The 22,615-nt window shown below is 33.9% G+C and overlaps 2 protein-coding genes across 2 annotated transcripts; both read right to left on the bottom strand.

Annotated features, from left to right (window-relative positions):
• Nucleotides 1-740: 740 nt before the first annotated feature.
• Nucleotides 741-1,505, bottom strand: LOC128398094 (uncharacterized). The gene has a single exon (XM_053358911.1). It carries the CDS (start codon nt 1,503-1,505, stop codon nt 741-743), a length of 765 nt encoding a protein of 254 aa, XP_053214886.1.
• An 11,850-nt stretch (nt 1,506-13,355) lies between these two features.
• On the bottom strand, nt 13,356-14,186 carry LOC128398093 (uncharacterized). Its single transcript, XM_053358910.1, has one exon. It carries the CDS (start codon nt 14,184-14,186, stop codon nt 13,356-13,358), a length of 831 nt encoding a protein of 276 aa, XP_053214885.1.
• Nucleotides 14,187-22,615: the final 8,429 nt, after the last annotated feature.

Here is a 22,615-nt window from a genome sequence, read left to right as displayed (position 1 = left end):
CAAACCTGATTTCAAAAACAAGATTTATATGAGAGAGTATTACAACATGTTCAGAGCTATGAATCAAGAGTTTGGAGTGCCTAAAATTAATATCAAGTACTCTGATTATGCTGACAAGTACCCATTGTTTGTGTTTGATCTTACAGATGATGGTACATTGGCAACAGACTCTGGAGCTCTCTCAATGATTAAAAGGGGGAGTGCTCGAATTGATATACAATTTACCGAAGCTTTGACTGAGGGATTACACATGATTGTATTTGGAATATATGATAGTGTGATTCAAATAAATTCAAATAGAGCTATAACAACAGATTATTGATGGCTTTATCAACAATTGATATTGATAGCCATCTCAAGAGATTCTCAGAGTTCAAAGGTGTTTTCGCAATTGATAAATTACCATTTGAACTTTTTGAAAAGCCGTTTGGTATAGTAATTAATCTAGATCCTAGTTGGAAACCAGGCTCTCATTGGACTGCTCTGTTTGTATCAGAATATGGACGCGGTGAATATTTTGACTCATTCGGAACTGCACCACCTGATGCTATAACTTGTTTCTTGGAAAGAAACTGTAAAAATAATTCTTTTTCTTATAATCAAAACATATTCCAAGGAGATTTGTCAATCAAATGTGGTTATTATTGTATTCTTTTTCTCGAATCTCATTTCAATAACTTAAATTTTCCGTTAATTAAATGTAAAACACAAGTTAATGATTACATATTAAATAAATTTTATTAAACAATTTTATAATGTCCAAATGCATATGTTGATACCCCATCCTCGCGTATATATCTCTTGTCATCCAATGGAGATAAAGATATTTTATTTGTTTTTATACTTGAAATCTGATGATGTTTAGATTGTAATCTGTAATTATCATGTCTGAATAACACACTATCGTAGAGACAGGTCTTGTAGTCTTCTATCAATATCTCATCACGAACGGTTGCCTTTTGAGTTCCTTTAGCGGTCTTTTTTATCTTTGAACCATATTTAATTCCATAAAGCTTTGATTTGATGGCGACAACTTCATCAATAACTTGACCATTCATCTCGTCCTTTAGTAGCCCAAGTTTCTTTTTGTTTGAAACATCATAGAGGAAATGATTTTCAGGGTAATCCGAAAAGTCCATAATTGCTGACATTGATTTTAAATCATTATAAATATCTTCAGTTTCAATATGATAAATGAAGCTGTCAGTGTCAGTGTAAACAAGATTTAGGTTATCTCCATAAAGAGGTTGAAAGTGATCGTAATGTAGTTCATACATCCGAAGCTTTGATAGTTCTAGTACTGTGAATCCAAGGTAAATTGGCTTATCCAGTTTAACCTCAAATTTACGTAATTTTATTATTGCCAAATCATTATCCAGAATGTAAAAGTGTTCAAACATTGGCTTTCTAATCTGTTTCATTGCTTGTTGACCGTTTGTCACTACTTTAACTTTGGAATGTTTCCGCTTATCTTCAATGCTCTTTCCATATAATGAATTGACCATCAACTTTCAAAAGTCTTTTTCAAATGAATTGGTAGCTCTCTGGCGATTGAGGGTGCACATTGAAATATAAGGTTTCAACCATTTGGATTGCTTGAACTTGAGAATACGATGAATTTTATCCAAGATTAGTCCCTTTGATAACCAAAATCTCAAGTTTCTTTCGTGTACCACATAGTTTTTCTTATCTCTTAGATTAGGAATTAGTTTCTCAGTTTTACATCGTTTAAGACCAACACTTTCAAGATCAGATATGATTCTCTTTTGATAATCACTTAACCATTCATCATCAACTGTTAATTTCTCAGGAGCCATGGGATAATCATTATGTTGATCGTGTAAATGCTGGGGGTAAATTAAATCAACTTGACAAATGTATCCTGTATCTGAGTCTTGTCCAGTCATTATTGATTCAATTACTTGATCGAAAGATTCAGAAGGGACCCATTCAAAGTTACTCATCGGTAAATCATCACTCAAAGCATAACCATAAAGGTTATTCACATCCAGAAAAGTGATGTATGAGTTGGGTTTATTACAATCATAATTCTCAGAGAGAGGATTGTTGGCAACAACATGTCTTGTCATTGCACAAGAAATTCCTCCTCGAATCCCATTCTCAATCATAAGGATCATGTCAATGTCTGTTAATAAATCAAGTTTGGTTTTTGTTGCTTTGAGAGCAGCGTCCCAAGTGAGACCTGGTGTAGAGAAATAATGACAAGGATCGAGGCCAAATTGTTTCAAACTTGTGAATCTAAAGTTTTCAAATATTGCCGCTAAAAGTAAGACATCAACTTTCAAGTAAATGTCATGAAAATTGCCAAGGTTTTGACAATTGAAATGATTCCATATCCTTTGTAAATTTGAATATGTTGATTCATCTATTGTTTTTCGACATAGATGTGAATAAAATTTATCAATTGAAGGTAAATTGACATCATCAAATTTACTCCAAGAGTCCATATACTCATAAGGTAAACACCCTTTTGATAAAAGTAGAGGTATATCCGAGCTATTGAACATTTGTGATAAATATTTCGTTTTATCTTCATCTGGTAAATTGTTTGCTAATGTATCAAGGCTGGATAGAAGAAAAGCGAGACTATCTAGAAAAATGAAATCATCCATGAAAAAGGCAATATACTTTTCACTATTCTGTGGGATTACAGAAATCTTTTTCACTTGATTTGACTTGATTCCTTTCATAATTAAATGAGCATCATAGCCTTTCAAGTTATGAAAGATGACTGGTATTCGATTTGGTAATCTAAGTTTCAGATTACACAGATTATGAGCTGCTCCACGGAGCTTACCAGTTAGATGACAATGATCTAAAACTTTGTCTTGGAAAAGTGGCTGTAAACAAACATGACAAATGTCAGCAAGTTCATAAATGATTCTTTCTTCTGATGTTAGAATTGGTGGCTTTATTCTCCTCATTAGATCAAGGTTGATGGACGCTTGTACATTGTAAAGGCTTCTGATGAAATTCTCTGCTGCGTCATCACCTCGATAGAATTTATTGAACAGAATTTTACCTGTCCAATCAACAACAACCCAGCCAAATGAACAAGCTTCATGCTTTTGGTATTCAAATGTGCTGGCACCTAATGCATTTTCACTCTTTATCACCAAGGCTTCAAAGTCAGCGTAAATAACATATGGATAAGAAATTGACTTTTCCGCACGAGTAAACTCACATGTTTTTGGAACATTTTCTGTACCTGGAAGAATGGTTCTTTGAGCTGAATTGTCACCACAAAAGCTTTCATGCCTGGTTAGTGAGGACTGATCTCTGAAGCCAGAAAGACAAGAATAACAAAAGAATCTTTCCCATGACTTGTTGTTCATCATGAATCCGTTAAAGTTAGTGATGTGAAAGTAATGATCATTGAAGAGAAACAGGTTAATGTGACTTGTCTTTCTATCTTTGTTGATTTTCAAAGGAACAACTTTGGGTTTCTTACACAAAGTCAGTGTATACATTGATAGAAACATTGTTCCGCTTCTCAAAACGATTGATTTGAGAGAAGGTGTAATTGGATCAATATCTCTAAACTTGTACCATTTTCAAATTTTTTATATTTAGAGACTCTTTGTCTATGTGTTGCCTGAGGATGAAGAGCTATGAGAACGGCCCACTTGAAGCAATGAGACTTACAAACTGGCGATACCAAGCTCCTTTTACGGATCAAGTTTAGTGGTAATTTAACACTTGAACAACCACCACTATTTTCTTTTAGCTTACCTCTAATTTCCAACATCTTGACTGTCTGAAGTACCCATCCACTTCCACGTTGTGTGAACTGATCAACCACCAATTCAAGGTTTTCTATCCATTTAGTGATCATTTTTTCAATTTGTGAAGAATGAGTTAAAGGTTCACTCTGAGAAATTTTATAAATTTCAGTAGAATCCGTATCGCCATCTGGTTTTTGTTTAATAAACTTGATTAGAACACAAAGTTGAGTTTTAATTGATCCAATTTTTCCAATCACATGGCTGATGAGATTAATTATGTTTTGCCTTTCAGCTGTAAACAGGTTCTCTAGAGATGACCATGAACCAAGTTTAACATAAATTTCAAGGACACCTTTATAAGCTGATTTATGTAATCGAAAGGTAGCTACGTCACCAAGGGAAGATACCACTGTTTTACATTTGATAACATGTTCAATGAACATTTCTTTATCTTTAAACCTTGTCTTACATTTTGCACATTTCAATAAACTACACTGTTCTTTATGAATAAATAGAGACTTGAATTTCTTGAATGAAACTCCACATTCACTGCACTCAAACATGACTATAACTAAACTGACAAAAGCAGTTGCTTATATTGGAAATTATCATGTTTGCTTGTGCGCATGCTCTAGGCTAGTTTCAAGTCTTTAGTCTTGTAAAAATCTACTAGTATAATTCTCAATATTAATAAAGTCAAGACTAGTAACATTATAGAAACAACACTCAACAACATCATGATTACACGAGAAATAAATTGATAATAAATATATTTATGTAAGTTTTATTAGATCATTTCGGTCTTTAAACAGAAAATATTGGCCATAAATTGAACAATTTCTTTTTCATTACAATAATAATCTTGATAGTTGATAATCAAAACAATCTTGTCCATATCATGGTGGTTAATTGCGAAAGGAATCTTGAGTCTCCTAAAACCAGTCCATATATTGTCCATTAAATGATAAAGATTTTCATCAGAGTCCAACTCGCCTCGTAGCTTGAGTGAGGTCTTGAAATCTACCGTAAAATGAACCTTGGTAGCCATAGGTACACTGCTCATACTATCAACTTTAGATGCACGATGATTGATGTCTCGACGTAAAATAAATAATAGAAAAGAGAAATTTGAGTGAGCTCACTTTTTATTTATCAGAGTAAATATGATTGTAGGGTTACAGTTTATAGATTCAAATGTTAGTAAGGTGTTATGATTTATCATGTCCCACCGGGACAAACTGACCGCTGATGATGTTACCAACATCATCACCCTTATCTCCTTGACAACAAAGCTTCATTACTTTTCCCCTCTTATTCATTTCCCTTATAATCAAATAGATTATGATTGGTCGATGACCAATCTCTTGAGACTCTTTAGCTTTTAATTGTTGTTTACTGTTTTCTTTTATAAATTCCTTTCACTTTGTTTAACTTCCTTTTCCGTCAACCATTTTGATCACTTTTGTATAAAAGCTGATTGTTAGCAACAATCAGCTAAGTCATATTTATGCTCTTCTTTAAACTCTTAACAACTGTAATTAAACCTTTGAATAGTTTACAATAATGTGTGAATAAGATATTCAAACGTGTTGATAACACTTAGCCAATTTAACCTCAGTAATTTAAATGTGTTTAGTAATTTAAGTAACAAGTTTAATTTAAACTCGTGTATAATTTCAAGAGTTAGTAACTCTTAGTGCTGATTTGTTCCCTTGGTTCGCTGAACCATAACATTTGGTGGAGATTCCTCGTCTTTCTCGCAGCTCGCGGTCGAGCCATTTTGTTGGTGGGGTGTGTATAGTACCCACTATAGTTTCATTTGTCCCCTGTGTTTCTCCATTGTCTGGGGTAACAAAGGTCCCAGGTCCGTTGGACAGAAAGGTTAATTGAATTGGTGGTTTAAGTCTAGGGTTAACGCGGGTCCTAGGAACGTAAATTCGCCCTTAGGAAAAGTAAAGTTGAAGTCTAGGGATAACGTGGGTCCTAGGAACGTCAACCTAATTTTCGTGGTATTGTAAGTAATGGACAACAATAACAAATTCATCGATTTAGAAATGACTGAAGACTCTGGTAGAGTCAACCTAAGAGAACCATTAAGATTTGCTGGTTTATCTCTCGAAGAACAAGTTTGGGCTTTAACTTCGGATTTAGATTGTATTAAAACACAAATGAATGAACGGTTTAATGCGGTAACGGAAGTGTTGTCAACACTTGATCACACAATTGCTAATCTACCTGAATTAATTATCGACAAGTTGTTTAAAGATCAAAGTTTAAATATTCCTCATAACAAAATCTCTCCAAATCAAACCATAGAAGGAAGTTCCTACCATACAGCAATGAATGTAACTCAACAACCTACACCTAATATTGTTATTAATTCCTCAACTCCTGTTCAATCAGTGAACTCTAGTCAACAATATAAAACACCCAATTTGAGTTTACCAAACTCAACTCAAAGACAAAGTCGTTCCTTTACTGAATTGTTACCAACAATTTCTGAAGGTCAAAAAGCTTTACTAAAGCCATTTACTATTCCCACTTTTGATGGAGAAGCTACCAAAGCATGGGCATGGTTACGTGATTACGAGTTTATCTCAGCCTCGAATTTCTGGCAAGATTCTGAAAGAATCCGTTGTGTTTATCAAGCTTTAATTGGTAAAGCTCGATACTGGTATCAAGGTACATATTTACCTGAACTCAAAGGTCAAATCGCTACTTGGACTCATTTCAGAGAGACCTTCATTTTGGAGTATCTGAGAGAAGGTGAAAGAGACAAATTATGGGATAAAATCGAAAATCGAAAACAAAAGCCAAATGAAAAATTAATTGATTACCTCAACGAGATGGTTTATATGTGTCGAGATTATGATCAATTCATAAGTGAAGATGAAATCATTAAATTTGTTTTGAAAAATCTTCTACCAGAAGCCAAACATGCTGCTTGTGCTGCTATTCAGCAAGAAAGATCATTGAATCGAATTCGTAAGTTATTCAAAGAGATTCAAGATCACAGTGACGACAAAGAAATCACAGTTATAAAGCCACCTAGAGTTACCAACTCTACTATTCAACTTAAACCTTTGAATACTGAAGGTGCTAACTGTTTCAACTGTGGTGATAAAGGACATTATTTAAAGAATTGTAAAAAGATGAGAAATATCGAGACAATTCGTGTAAATCTAAATAATTACAAACGCCTTAGGGAAGGTCAAGTGAATCAAATTACTTTTGATACTTCTACTGAAGAGCAAATTTCTTTGCTTTCTGAAATACCTGGTATACATTTCTCACCCGATTTTCTTGAAGCTAAATTATACATCGATGAGTTGCTAACTCAGTGCGACTCAGTCAGCTCTATCTCTGGTCTCGCTAGATGTCCCGTTATCATTGGAAAAATCTATGATAGACCTGGAAGAATTCTAATTGATTCTGGCGCTGCAACTTCTGTAATGTCAAGAGAAACAACCATTAAATTGAATCTTCCTATGCTACCTTGGTTGTCAACCAACGTTAAATTAGCCGATGGAACTTCAATTACTCCATTGGGAATGGTTGAATGTTGTATCAAATTCAATGATACATTGTTCCCAGTTCAATTCTGTGTCTTCGAAAAATCTACTGCCCCTGTTCTACTTGGATCTGATTTCTTTTGGAAATTTGGAGTGATAATTAATTATGGAAATAATACTATTACAATGAAATACAGAGGAGAAATCGTAGATGTAAAAATTTGGACACCAGAAATTACCCAAGTCGCTACACTAGAACAAGAAGTGACTCAAGATGAAGTTACTTCACAAAGCTTACCAAGCTTAATCAGTGAATCATATTTTGATAACGAAAGGTCAGATAATGATTCAATTACAAGTGAAATTAATAATCAACCCAACATTAAAAACTTATCAAGTTTTCAAATCAATGACCAAAGTATCAATGAGATTACCGAAGAGGCCGAAAAATCTACTACTGTTAACAATATCTTAGAAAAATATGATGACGTGTTTTCTAAAAATCAATCTGATGTTGGCCTCATAGAAAATGCAGTTCACCGAATACCAACTGGTGATCATCCTCCCGTTTATGGTCGTGCCTACAGGCTTACCAAGCCTGAAAGAGAAAGATTTGATAAACTTATCAATGAAATGAAAGAATTTGGAATTATAATCGATTCAATTAGTCCCTGGTCTAGTCCATGTATTTTAATACCCAAGAAAGATGGAAACACCCGATTTTGTGTGGACTATAGAAAATTGAATTCTATCACTGAAGACGATCGATATCCGATTCCTCGAATCGATGATGCATTGGATCTAGTTGAAGGATGTAATTTCTTCTCGTGTTTAGATGTTGCTGCTTGTTTCTGGCATATACCAATAGCTCCTGAAGATCAAGGAAAAACTGCTTTTACTATCCCACAAGGTCATTATGAATTTACAAGAATGCCTTTTGGATTGAAAAATGGTCCAGCTACATGTGCTAGAGAAATGAATCGAATCCTGGCAGGATTGAATTATGTTGATTGTTTCGTTTATTTCGATGATATTCTTATATTTGGAAAAACTCAACAGCAACACGATGAAAGATTGGAAAAAGTCTTGGCAAGACTTAAAGAACATGGAGTTAAGTTGAGAAAACATAAATGTGTCTTCTCTGTGAATCAAGTTGATTATCTTGGATTTTCAATCGGACAAAATGGTATAAAACCTTGTGAACGAAATCTAGAAACCGTAGCTAAATTTCCTGTACCAAGTTCAGTTAAACATGTAAGATCGTTTCTAGGTTTATGCTCACATTACCGAAAGTTTATCAGCAATTTTAGCAAAATTGCTTTTCCTTTAAATAACTTGCTTAAAAAGGATTGTGCTTTTGAATGGACTGCCTCTTGCCAAGAAGCATTTGAAATCCTCAAAAACGCTTTAATAAGCCATCCAGTCTTAGCTCAATTCAATGATAATGGTGGTGATCTTGAACTAAGAACTGACGCTTGTGATAAAGGTATTGGTGCCGTTTTATTACAAAGACAAGAAAATGGAGATATGAAACCAATTTGTTATGTTTCTCGAACTTTACAACCAGCAGAGTTAAATTATGGAATCACCGAAAAAGAATGCTTGGCTATTGTATGGGCGATTCACCATTTAAAATACTATTTAACTGGTCGAAAGTTTGTAGTGGTCACCGACCACTGTGGTCTATGTTGGTTGAAAACAATTCGTGAACCTTCAAGTCGCTTAGCAAGATGGTCAATCAAATTGAATCAATTTGATTTCGAGATAAAATATAAAAATGGAAGCAAACATTTGGATGCCGATTGTTTATCTCGCTTTGCAATCGACAATTGTGATAAATTAGACGAAGACGATTATCTTTGTGTTAATCAAGTGGCCGATGAAATTGAGGTTACTAACCTCAAAAGTTTACAACAATTAGATCCTTTCTGTGATAAAGTTAAAAGGCTTTTAGATGATACAACTTTATCGAAGAGAATAAGGAAAAGATTGGAAAACAAGTTTTCACTACTTGATGGGATTTTGTTTCGGATTAACAATCCAAATAAACCAGTGATTGTCTTACCAAGAGCCTTACGTTTAAAAATAATCTCAGAACTTCATGATAATGAAATATCAGGAGGTCACTTTGGCCAAAAGAAAACCATCGCCAAGATTCAATTAAGGTTCTATTGGCCTGGAATGTATAAAGATATCAAAAGATATTGTCAATCGTGCCACTCATGTCAACTTAAGAAATCTTCTAATTCAGCACCTCAAGGAAATTTGTTACCATTAGAAGTTGCATCTAATATTTTTCAACAAATAAGTCTCGACTTGACTGAACTACCAGTTTCAACGGTTGGTAACCGTTACTTAGTGGTAATCAATGATCAACTTTCTAAATTCGCTGTTGCTGAACCAATCGCTATTTCTTCATCATCGAACATCATAAAAGTTCTATACGAGAATTGGATTCTTCGGTTTGGTTGTCCTGAATCAATATTAACTGATCGTGGAACTAATTTGGTTTCAGAAGAATTCGAAAATTTCCTGAAAGAATTCAACATCAAACATAAGCTAACCACAGCTTATCACCCAAGGACAAATGGACAAACTGAAAGGTTCAATTCCTTCATTGGAATCAATTTAAATATTTATGCTGATAAAGTTAAAGAATGGGATGAGCACTTGAAACAATTACTATTCGCATACAACTCAACACCTCATGTATCAACTAATGTTTCACCTTATTTCTTCATTCATGGATGTGAACCTCGATTGCCAATCGAAAATCACCTTGGTCTACCTCATGGAGTACAACTCAAGAATATTCAATCAATTTTCATAGAAAATATTTGGGAAGATGCAAGAGAAACGATTCAACAGAATCAAGAAAAATCAACTAAATATTTCAACCGAAATCGAGTTGATATTCAGTTTAAGGTCGGCGACCTTGTCCTATGGAAAATACCCAAAGCTCATAAAAAGGGAACAAACAAAAAGTTTCGTGATAAATTTAAAGGTCCCTATCGAGTTATAAAACAGTTAAATAATCTGATCTACGAAATCACAACTCTAAAAGGTCCTCCGATTTCCCATCTAATTCATGTTGAAAATCTCAGAATTTATCATGAGAGATCAAATTTTGTGCCACCTAGTGACCCAGAGCCATTTGATGAATTATTTGATGACATTTTTAATAATTCGGATTCGGCGGTCAAAAGCGTTTCTATGCTAATTAATTAAGCGTTACCATCGTTTCTTGACCAAGGGTTACCAACCCATTACTTTGATTAAGAGTTTAATTTCTTTTCGTTCTTCACTCAAGTTACTTCTTTTGTGTTTTGTTAATTTTTCTTTGTGGGAATCAATTTTGTTTAACTAACCTTTTGATTTTGTGTTAATAAGTTATTGAGTTCCAAGATTCATGGCGAATCGTCGGAATTGGGGTGAATTTGATTGGGGTTACCAACCCCCTGTGGCTGTTATAGCCGATCCAATCCAAGCATTAATCGATGCTCAACAATTACCAGAATTTGATGAACCTGAACCATTGAATATTACTGGTTATGATTTGGAAAGGTTTTCCAACCAAGAAGAAGCCGATCGCTTAAAGTGTATTATTTGTTATACTATTCCAAGAGATCCATCAACTCATCGCCAAAGACCATCCGGAACAATCTGTCACCTAAATTTTTGTCTGAATTGTTTGAGACGCTTGATCTCAAATCCTGGTTATTCATGCCCTTATCGTTGTTCTAACCCTGAAAATTTCGGTACAATTATCACAGTTCCATTGGAAAGGAGAAGAGAATATAATTCTCTAGAACTAATGTGTAAATTCATCCAATGTTTTTCTGTGGTCTCGCTGAGACACATTGTGGAACATGAATTTTCATGTCAACACCGTGACAGTGGGGTTAGAAACCCCGAAGATTATCCTAGTGCTTTCGATACCATCAGAAACACTCAACCTTGTGAATCATCTAAAAGATCTGTTGAAACTCAAACTTCAGAAGATTCAGATCTAAATTTAGCTGAAACAAGAATCAAAGAATTGGAGCGGTTACTAACCGAAGCGCGTGAAAACTCTCGAAACTTAGAAATTCAAGTACAAGAACAGAGAGATCGAATTAGACAACTAGAGGAAAATGCTAGAGGGACTAATAATGGACTTCAAGCAATCTCTAATCATTTGCGTTGTTCCGTCGAACACCATACATTGTCGGCGACAATCAACATCGATGGAAGACAGATTGAGATCAACAATTTGTCATTGGAAATGACAGGTCAAGAATTCATTGACAGGATTCGACAAGAAGCTGAAATGGACCCTGGACAACTTTTGATTATACGACACATTCCAATTCAACCTGAATTGCGCTTACGTCAACATTCATTAGGACTCCGTCCTTTCTTCACTGTTTCCCTAGGATCTCGTCGTGTTGGACTTGGAAGAGCCCTTCGAATTCAAATATTAGGATTAGGACCACAACTTTAAGTTCGAGGACGAACTCAGATTTTGAGTGCGGGGAAATGTTATGATTTATCATGTCCCACCGGGACAAACTGACCGCTGATGATGTTACCAACATCATCACCCTTATCTCCTTGACAACAAAGCTTCATTACTTTTCCCCTCTTATTCATTTCCCTTATAATCAAATAGATTATGATTGGTCGATGACCAATCTCTTGAGACTCTTTAGCTTTTAATTGTTGTTTACTGTTTTCTTTTATAAATTCCTTTCACTTTGTTTAACTTCCTTTTCCGTCAACCATTTTGATCACTTTTGTATAAAAGCTGATTGTTAGCAACAATCAGCTAAGTCATATTTATGCTCTTCTTTAAACTCTTAACAACTGTAATTAAACCTTTGAATAGTTTACAATAATGTGTGAATAAGATATTCAAACGTGTTGATAACACTTAGCCAATTTAACCTCAGTAATTTAAATGTGTTTAGTAATTTAAGTAACAAGTTTAATTTAAACTCGTGTATAATTTCAAGAGTTAGTAACTCTTAGTGCTGATTTGTTCCCTTGGTTCGCTGAACCATAACAAAGGATACATAATCAAAATTCAGAAATGTTGGGTTACATGTTTATAGATTCATTCCCAAATAATCTCTTGCATTGCGGCAAAAACCTGATCAGGGATTGAATGAGTAGCAACCTTGATGATTTCATCTTTTTCGAGACGGATACACGTTTCCTTTGCTCCAGCCTTCAATCGAATTTCAACTGCTCCAATATGCTGTCCATTACATGATATCTCTCGTCCACCATTTAGATTCAGCTCAAATTCACGATTGCCTTCATTTGTGTTGTTCAACTTTTCTTTCAACGACTCAAATTCATTATATCGAAGAAACAATCCAAGCTTTGTAGGTATTTGAGTCTTGACACCATTGATGACTCGCTCCATACGCCGACGAATATCAACATAAGTTTGTCCATTTGATGATTTGGCTCGTTGCACAGTCAACCAAAGCTTTGGAGATATCTCAACACAAAACAGTTGTTGGAAACGGTCTTCAAAGCTTGTTGACGATGTACTCTGTCGTGATCTCCATGGGAGAACTCGTTGAGTAGGAGTTTCAGGAGAAGCAGGAGAGTCAGGAATATTTGAAGTCATTTTTATCAAGTTGATGGTTTGATGATCAAGTATTGAATGAAAATTATGCTTCAAAGTACTCCTTTTATACTCTTAAAGTCCAGAAGAGCCCAGCCCACTTTCTCCTTTATTAGTTCCACTTGAGCTTCCACCTCATTCACGATGAGGGGAATGAATTTTTCAGCACTGAGCTATTTTCATCCCTCTTTTTATCTCTTAATCCCTATGATTGTATAACCTTGATCTGTGTAATCAGGATCAATTACTCCTCCTTGAACAGAAATTCCTTTGGATGCTAATCTAATATAATTTTCTTTGTTTAACTTGAATGTTGATAAGATTGCTTTATCCCAAGAGAAAACATTATCAACATAAGCGAAAACAATACCAACTTTCCGTAGTCTTCATTGGAGTTATTGAGTTAGTAAACACAAAGTTTGATTGTTGAAAAATTTTTATTTAGTTAAGAAGTTATATCAAAAAAAGTTTTATACAAAATTAAGGTCTGATCACTTTGATCCGACATTGGACATTTCGACGACATATTGGACAACTTTCTTGCCCAAGTCGTTTCAAAGTGCTGTCACAGCTACAACAGACAGCTAAATGATTACATGGTGAATATAAAACTTGTGTTGTCTTGAAAAGACAAACACAACAAAGGTGTCTCTCGGCCTCGTAACTATCCTTGTTTGCGTATGGACAATCTGGAGAAAAATGGTTATGAACCTCCCCTGGGAGTTTACTCAGCTTACCATCAATAGCCAACCGACAGAAAGCACACTGGACTATCCTATTTGAACCGGTCCAAAAGAATCCGCTCTCGACGAACCAATCCCTCTGTCTTGGAGTCAATCTGGATCCAGCGAATGACCAATGGCGATTTATCCTTAGTTGATAAAGCTGGAAAACTTTCTCTGGATTGAGAATTTTTGTCTCAGAGAAAACTTGAAGTATTTGTCCATCTGTTGAACGGACAAGAGAAGATATCGGTAGAGATATAGACGTTTCATCATCTATCTCTTGGACCTGCACAGCATCACTGTATCGATGTAAATCGCCTTCGATCCTGTGCATTAAGTTTGGTTCTTTCTTGAGGACAAAGCTACAAGAAGGACTGAAGCTAGCGTGAAGAGCGACAACATCTTCGTCCAGAAATTCGAACGCGATTTGAAGACCACAACAAAAACACTGCAAGTAGTCAGCGTCTTTGAACCGAAAAAATCCATCTTTGACAGCATCAAACCACCTCTCGTTCAAGTCTATACAGGACATCATTCTATTCAATTCTTGTTTCATAATTGAATAGGTTCTAAGACAGCCAGTCATCTTAGAACCCCAGTTTTCAATTGCAGGTGTGATATTTCGGTTCATCTAAAATAATTGATAAAAGAGAAAAAAAATTGATTAAAGCATAATTTTATTAAAAATCATTAATTGATTTTCAGCTTTTTGTCTCATCATCTTGAGATAAGCTGAATGGAGTTTACACTTGTTCATAATAAGTTTTAAATGGTTACATTTTAAAGCCCAAAGTCTCACATCAGAGAATTCGTTACAATGGGCTTTACAAATAATTAATTTTGTAGTAATATGAGAAAAAATACTCTGATCATCGGTAAATGATGAACAGAGTTTACAATTCAACAATTTATGTTCAAGTTTTATATGAATTTTTTTTAATATGAATAATAAATGTTGACATTGACAGACGATTGGTTTTGCCTTCATTTTCTTCTTTGTTCCATCCAATTGTTTCTTAAAGCTGGAGTCCTTGGTTGGAGCTAAAGGACCCTTACCTTTGGAGACCTTGTTGGTTGGGATGGTAGTGGAAATAATTTTCATTTTAAACCAAATAAAATTTTTTCATGAAAATTTGATGAATTTTGGCCTGGTGGTCAATTCTCACTCCTTCAAGTGAGCTAAAAAACTTCCTGTTGTTAAACTTAATTGACGATGTTTGCACATCAAAAGAAATGATTGATTGTAGAAATTTTTCTTTTGATTCAAGATCAAGTAACTTTACTATTGTAAGAAAGTCACTTGATCTGATGTTGAAATCGGCAAGATTCAAGGGCTCGTTTGGGCCCTTGGTTGATCGAAGTTCGATAGGGATTTGAACAAGTTTGAGGGAATTAAAGTAGGAAACCGACATTTACCTTGAGTGAAAAATTAAACTTGGAGTTGAACAACAAATTGTACTGTAACAAAAACTTAAACTAAAACTGAAAATTAGACTGTTGATGTAACGTCAATGAAATGAACAAAGATTTAACTTGATCTTTTTGGTTTGTGAAAGATTTGAAGACTGATGAAAATTCACTTGAATCCTCTTCTATTTATATACGATCGTCTTGCCTTAGCTCCCTCGCTTGTGTCCTTCAGTAAAGCTGATTATAGCAGGGCCTCAAGCAATTTCATAAACAATGATTATTTTAATTATTGTGGGCCTCTTGATTACTTTTTCAAGAACACTTTTAATTGCACTTGAACTTGACTACAAAGAATAACGTACTGAATAAACTAATTATCTATTCTTCGTATTTAAGTAAAATAATTATAGTAGGGCCTCAAGTAATCTCATGGATAATGATTTTTTTTAATTATTATAAGACCTCAATTGTTCTTCCCAAAACGTTTTAATTACGTTCAATTGAACACAAAGTATGTATTTTAAATAAGATAATTATCTTGGCCTCTCAGTGTGTCCTTCATTGAAACAATTCATAGCAGAACTTGACGTTATTTTCATAAATAATGATTATGTTAATTATAATCTCTTGATTACTTTTTCAAGAACATTTTACTAACATTAATTATCATTACACAATAATAATATCTATCTGGGCCTCTTAATTGCAGGTGAATTCAAATTCAAGGTGTACATTTAACTGGCACGAAAGTTCAATTATTAAGATGATCATTAGATTGAATAATTGCTAAAGGTTAAAATAAAAGAACGAATCAAGGTCTGAATCGTACTGCGATCGTGAGAAAATAAGCTATTCATCGATACCAATCTCATGTCTCTACGACATACACAGCCATGGGTACGAATATTGGACCATTCTGGACATTCTAGACGCGACCAATATCGATTTTGGTACTTTCAACATATACGTCTAATAGAACGTTCAATTACCTATTCATTGGTACCAATCTCAAGTCTCTACGACTTACACAGGATGAATTGACTAATTACCCTCCATTCATATTTACCGCTCTTCATGTTGAAGATTTCACTGAATTACGTCAGGTGTAGCAGGTCAGTTTCTGAATTGGACAGGTTAGGAATCAAGTTATTAGTTTACGTTACTTCAACTGTAAATCTTAAATTTATACAAGTTTCTCAAGACTATCAACATGAACAAAATTTCGTTAACACATGTGCAATTAACAGTATTGGTTCAGGCCATCCTATCACTCATATCGGATACACCGGCTGATAGACAATTGTTGAATCGTGAACTCATAACGGAATCTCTTGGAACAATATTTGAAAACTTTGTCCTTCCGGAAGTTCGTCCAACTGAATCGCAGCCTCAAGATCTTGATAATCCAACTCCAGGACCATCAGGACTTCAACAAGTTACTGAGATCCCGTTCCCTTCATCACCTCCACCATTTCCATCACCACCTCCACCATACCAAGAAGTAGCACCAAGTTATACACCACCACCTTATGATCCTGAACCTGCATTGGTTACAATTGACGAACCAATTCCAGATGAACCAATTCCAGATGAACCAATTGATATTGAATTCAATTCGGAGGAACCTGTTTTCGTAATTGAGTCGAGTGATTCGGGAAATGATGATCCAATAAATGATCCGGATGAATCACCGATGAGTACTTCCCCGCCAAGATCAATCGAATCATCAACCATTTCATCGTCGAGGATAAGTACAAGACGATCATTAAGACCATCACTTTCTGCTTTGAGAACTTTCCTCAATCAACAAAGAGACAATTTAATTACACCTGTTGATGCTGTTGCATTAGAAGATTTTGTTGCACCGAGGACAGTAGCCCAAGCAATAGATGCTATTGATAGGATTCGATCAACTCAAAGGAACCTACGAAACATGAACCTCAACTCAATGAATCGTTTAGGATTATGTTTAACGGTTCATCGCCGTGGTTTCATGACTTTGAATCAATGGATTGCTGCAGTTAAATCTCGTTTCAATATACGCAGGACGTCAGCTCTATTCTATACTAGGTTAGCTAGAATCGTTCGTATGTATCCGAGGATAAGACATCTTTCCATAGAAAGACGAGTTTTGGAAAATAACTTGTATATGTTTGAAAACATACATTTACTCGGTGAAGACGAAGAAAGATTTTGGTCAACAGAATAACATTAAGTAAAAGTGCATAGACAGACTTTATTCATTGCAAAATTTCCAATTGATTGATATATTGCAAGCAATTGTAACCATTATAATTAATGCATAATTCAATTTTACAATAAAATTCACATTTACCCGGGAAGTCATTGACCTATACACGGTCATCTCCTTTTAAATGCACTTCCTTAATTATAAAGGGAAAGTTAACAAACTTGTTGCAACAGGTTGTTGGCCTTGGGGTTACCCCGAAAATCATTAATTTTGTTAATACAAAAGTAAGAGAAAAAGAAAGAGATGAGAAAGAGAAAAAGAAAGAGAAAGTTGAAAAAAAGTGGCCTCAACTGTGTATTTTAACTACTACTGAAATGAAGAATGTCATTCAGTAATTCATGCTGATTGAGTGATGTTCTTGTTGGTATATCTTATTTTTTTGTCTTCATTCTGATCATGAGAATAATCATCATCCCACCCTAATGATTATTCAGAATAATATTTCAAAAGAATATCTAAAAAAAACTAAACATTCATCTCGTCAATTGAAACAAATTGCATTTGAATACCAATGAGTAGATGATTTCATCGGATGAAAATAATCACCAGGGTGATGATGATGGAAGAAGAAAAAAGAATATGAGTAAAAATATCATGATAATTTTAATAAACAGTTCGAATGATAAGTTCTAAGTTTCAAGTTCTATTATTATAATACATATTCGATTCATATTTTTTATTCATATTCTCTCTCATAAAAATATTATCATGAAACTTGATCTTGTCATCAGATTCCAAGGAATCTTGTTTTCTCTCATTTCCTATCACCCTCTTCCACATGTATAAATATATTTATATTTTATCCAATTCTCATGAGAGATAATTCAAACTTATCATGATATCAAATTTTTATCATCATGATATCAGAAGACCAAGAAAATGGATAATATTTATTGATATTAACTGAATATTATCAATATTAGACTGTAACGCCATCTGAAAGTTCATTTTGTATGCAATTTTCACTCCCAGTGTTCATATTTCATGACTCATATCATGAAATTTAACCATAACAATCAATCAAATTATTCTCATTAAATCATCAATCAATCATAACTCAATAGCAATTTTCCCATTGAGAAAAAAAAATTCCTACACTCATATAACATTGATAATTGCGATAATCTAATTTTGTAATAAGATGACGATCACATAGAATTGATTGTTAAAGTTGATTATCCTGATTCTTTTAATTAATGATAATCTCGTTAACAATTAGATAAACAAATGATTCCTATTGAATAACTTGCTTCTAATCAATGTTATTTCCTCTAATTGTTCAATAGTCCATCGTTTAATTAGCAACGTTAATTGTTACCTTTCATTAAAACTATTATTTTCTGATACAATTAATTTATAACAATTAACCTTAAGGTTAATTAACAATCAATGTTTTTTTCCAATGCTAACTTTTTCCTACTTAATCAATCAATTATCTTGATTAATCATTGATCAGACAATTTCAGTGTTTTGTTTGACTCTTGCAAGTCCAAAGACTCATTCAAGTTGCTTTGCTTGACCATTTGATTAGTGTATTAATGGTCAGTCTCTTTCTCTCTCTCTTCACCATATTAAAAAGACTGGACAACTAATGTAATATACAATATGTAAGTACAAAGGCTTAAAGAAACTGACCATTTAAATAAACCAAATGAAAGACAAACAAATAATAAATATAAATAAAGAAAGAAACAAGTTGAAGGTGGATGGACATGTCCGGCAAGGAAATGTCATCAAGACACAAGTGAAATCATTTAGTGAATCAAATTGATGGTCACATAATACACCCAACCACCTCCCTCAACCCACCCCACCCTTAACTTTTCATCCTCCTCAACTCCCTGTACACAAATCTATTATGAGTAACACAGCAACAACAATTTCCTTGTACAATATTATAACTTGATCTTATTTTTTTTGCCTCTTGCATTTAATTTTACGCAACAAATGACCATGATAATGTTAATGATGACCATCATCTTATTACTTTGTGATAAGCAACTTTTTATTTCTGCATCATCATCATTTGTTACGCTTGAAATGCAGAGAGAAATCAATTGATTATGATAATGATATCAAATCAGTTGTAAACCCAAATAATAAAAACACAAATGATAACAGATATAAATTAATTTATTGACCATTGGCTATTATTTCCTCATAGATGTATGCACATAATAAATTGTAACAATTATTACAATTTCCAGTACAATTATTATTACCCAATTGGTGCTAATTGGGTGTAATTAATATATTAAATGTCTGTGACTCAGTTGAAATTTTCACATATAATACATTTAATCATTGGACTCTTGATTTGGTTGAAACTTTCGTTTGATTAATTAGCTTTTATTAACTAAACTAATTAATTAAACTAAACTTGAATCTCTTTATACTCACAATCTGAAGTGAGCTGAATATTTCTAATCAATTGATATGATGCGTTGACATGAACTCGAAACAAAACAATTTACATCAACTTTTGATTTCTATTATATTATGTAAACAGGATAAGATTTGATCATATTAACGCTAACTGAATTATAATGGAAATCCGGGAAAGTGTTATAAGGAAACAATAAGATGAAGATGCTAAAAAGGATGCAGAAGATGAGTAAGAGTGAGAGAGAGAGAGAGAGGATGAGGATGAGGATGAGGATGAAGAAAACTGTTTATTTTAAGACTGAATAACATAGCATTTTACTGATCATCATCTTTCATCATCATTAGGAAGATTAAAGTGGAAAGGATGAGAAATTTGTTGTTCTTTTCATCATGATGATAATATTAACCATGGGTGCAGATGTGAACATGATTCTACTTACAATGCACTCATATTCTGATTCATGTTACTCCCTCACTCACTCATTCACTCACTCGCTCTCTCTCTCTCTCTTTACTTTATTTTCCTCCTCTTCTTATATATTTAATCTGACCAGGCCTGAGAAACCAAGATAAAACTTTAGGTGGACCCGATAATAAATTAAGCATCTCATCTCATTCCCAATTCTGTAACCAATTCATATATATTATCATACAACAATATAAACGATATTAATAGTAAACAGTTAATCTCTCCCAAGTTACTCACTAAACTTTTGCTCCCACAATATTAAATACTATTTTTCTTATTTTATTCCTCTATTGATAGACAAAATTTGGAATAAAATGTTTCATCCACCACACTCTCTTCTTCATCTTCATCTTTACCTCAATCTTATTTATCATCAATTTCTATTCTTCAACATTCCCGCCACAAACTTTTTTTCTCTATTTCATTTTCTCTTTCATTCACAAAATTTCTCTCACAATTTTCTCAGAGGAGAATCTCGAGTCCCCCATGTTTGCCACAATATTACCAATAAACTTTCACCCTTTTCTCATAAACTGAATCAATTCTATTCGATATAATTTTACCTTCGAAATAACATCATCTTCAATATTCTTCATCTTTTCTTCCTTCCAATTTCTCTCTCATCACCCTTTTTCATCTTCATCCAATTTCTTCCTCAATCTTTTTGGATTAACTTGATTACCAACATAAAGCATACAATCAACAACAACAGCCTTTAATTCATGGCAATTACACTTACCATTATATTCACTAATATCATTATCATGATAACAAGTGATGTCCAAATGAAAGTGACCTTCAAACAAAACAAGCAAAAAAAATAAGATGAATACACCTTAATAATAATACTAATCCAATATCAATAGGGATTAACTTGAAATACTAAATTAAGTCAACAAAAGAAAACACCATAAACTAATCATCAATCAAACGAAATGTAATTAGTTACATAGACTTTTTAATTAAACTTCCAAACCAATACAACTGATAGATAATCGAATCAAGAGTAAATCATTTCTAATTATTGTCTAGGTATGAGAATATTAAAATTAGAGAGAGAGAGAGAGAGAGAGAGAGAGAGTCTAGTCTAGTTAATTTGAGACTTAATTATCATTGATTATTATTCACATTACATAGCAAACGAGATTTATTCAAGTGGTTAAATCATCTCTGATTATCATGAAATATATGAATCATTTTATTACCATGATTCAATTCGGTGCATATATTTAAGATGAATATTATTCATTCAAACTAAAAGGTTGTAAAAAAAGTATACAGGGTGAAATCACAATATGAGAATAATAAAAAAAGTTCTGGAATATAAAATGATTACAACTGATGGATAAAGTTGAGGGTGGGAAAAGTTTCATCCACCATGAGTGTAAATTGAATAAGATAAATGGTTAACACTTTTACTTGAACCGTTACCTGAATTACAATGTAACAGAATCACTCAGACAAAATGTTGAATATATGATAATGTTCATGTTCAAGAAATCAATGTTCTCAACAATCAGAATTTCTTCTTACTTTAATTCTTGACGGAAGCATGAGAAAGTTTATCTTTTATATATTACAAATTGTAATAAATTCTACTGATCAGCATTTTCCCTGATTTCATGGTAGACTTTTTTTACCCATACAATTATGATTACTGTTGGTATTTCAACTAAATAAATTAAATGAAACTTTAACTCTTATTGAGACAACTGAGTGAGACTCATTTTGAGATCTCGTATTTATTGATAGAAACAGATTATAATTAAAGCGGACTCTGCGAGGACTCAGAGAGTAAGCTATTGGTGAGATTCATCTTCAGGGTCTATTAGTGTGAGCTTAAAGATATGACCAAAGGCAAGCTCATAAAGAGCTTATACTTTAGACTTTAAGATGAGCCTCGGGATGAGCCTCGTGAGAAGGACGATTATTCCAACACTCCCACTCGTTCTTGCTTACGATACCAATTGAGGCTCTACAGTGAGTAAATCCTGGGGCAGCTAAAGGTTTGGTCAAGAAATCAGCTCGTTGTTCCTTTGATTGTATATACTCGATATTTATCGTTCCATCTTCTTTGGCAGCTCGAATGAAGTGGTACTTAACATCGATATGTTTAGTACGACGATGATAGACAGGATTCTCTGCTAATTTTATAGCTCCTTGGTTGTCGCACCAAATTGTGGTCGGGTCTCGGATTGAGGTCTCAATTTCAGCTAACAATTTGCGCGTCCAAATGATGTCCTTTAAACATTCGGACATTGCGATATACTCGGCCTCAGTTGTACTTTGAGCGACGATGCTCTGACCTCGAGATGCCCATGAAACAGCTCCTCCATTAATTATAAGCACAAATCCAGAGACGGACTTTCTTGATACCAGATCAGACCCGAAGTCAGAATCACAATAAGCCTCGAAGATATTGTTATTTCCAAATGCGATCCCATAATCAACCGTTCCCTTCAGGTATCTGAGGATCCGTTTCAGAGCCACCCAATGAGAC

This window comes from Panonychus citri, unplaced genomic scaffold (assembly GCF_014898815.1).
Source record: "Panonychus citri isolate SS breed McGregor unplaced genomic scaffold, ASM1489881v1 Contig00045, whole genome shotgun sequence".
Taxonomy (NCBI): domain Eukaryota; kingdom Metazoa; phylum Arthropoda; class Arachnida; order Trombidiformes; family Tetranychidae; genus Panonychus; species Panonychus citri.
Note: the sequence above shows the minus strand (reverse complement) of the source record. Positions and strands in the feature narration are given on the sequence as shown.

Coding starts and splice junctions, on each gene's coding strand:
- LOC128398093 (XM_053358910.1), bottom strand. CDS start 14,186: ATGACTGGCTGTCTTAGAACCTATTCAATTATGAAACAAGAATTGAAT.
- LOC128398094 (XM_053358911.1), bottom strand. CDS start 1,505: ATGGTCAATTCATTATATGGAAAGAGCATTGAAGATAAGCGGAAACAT.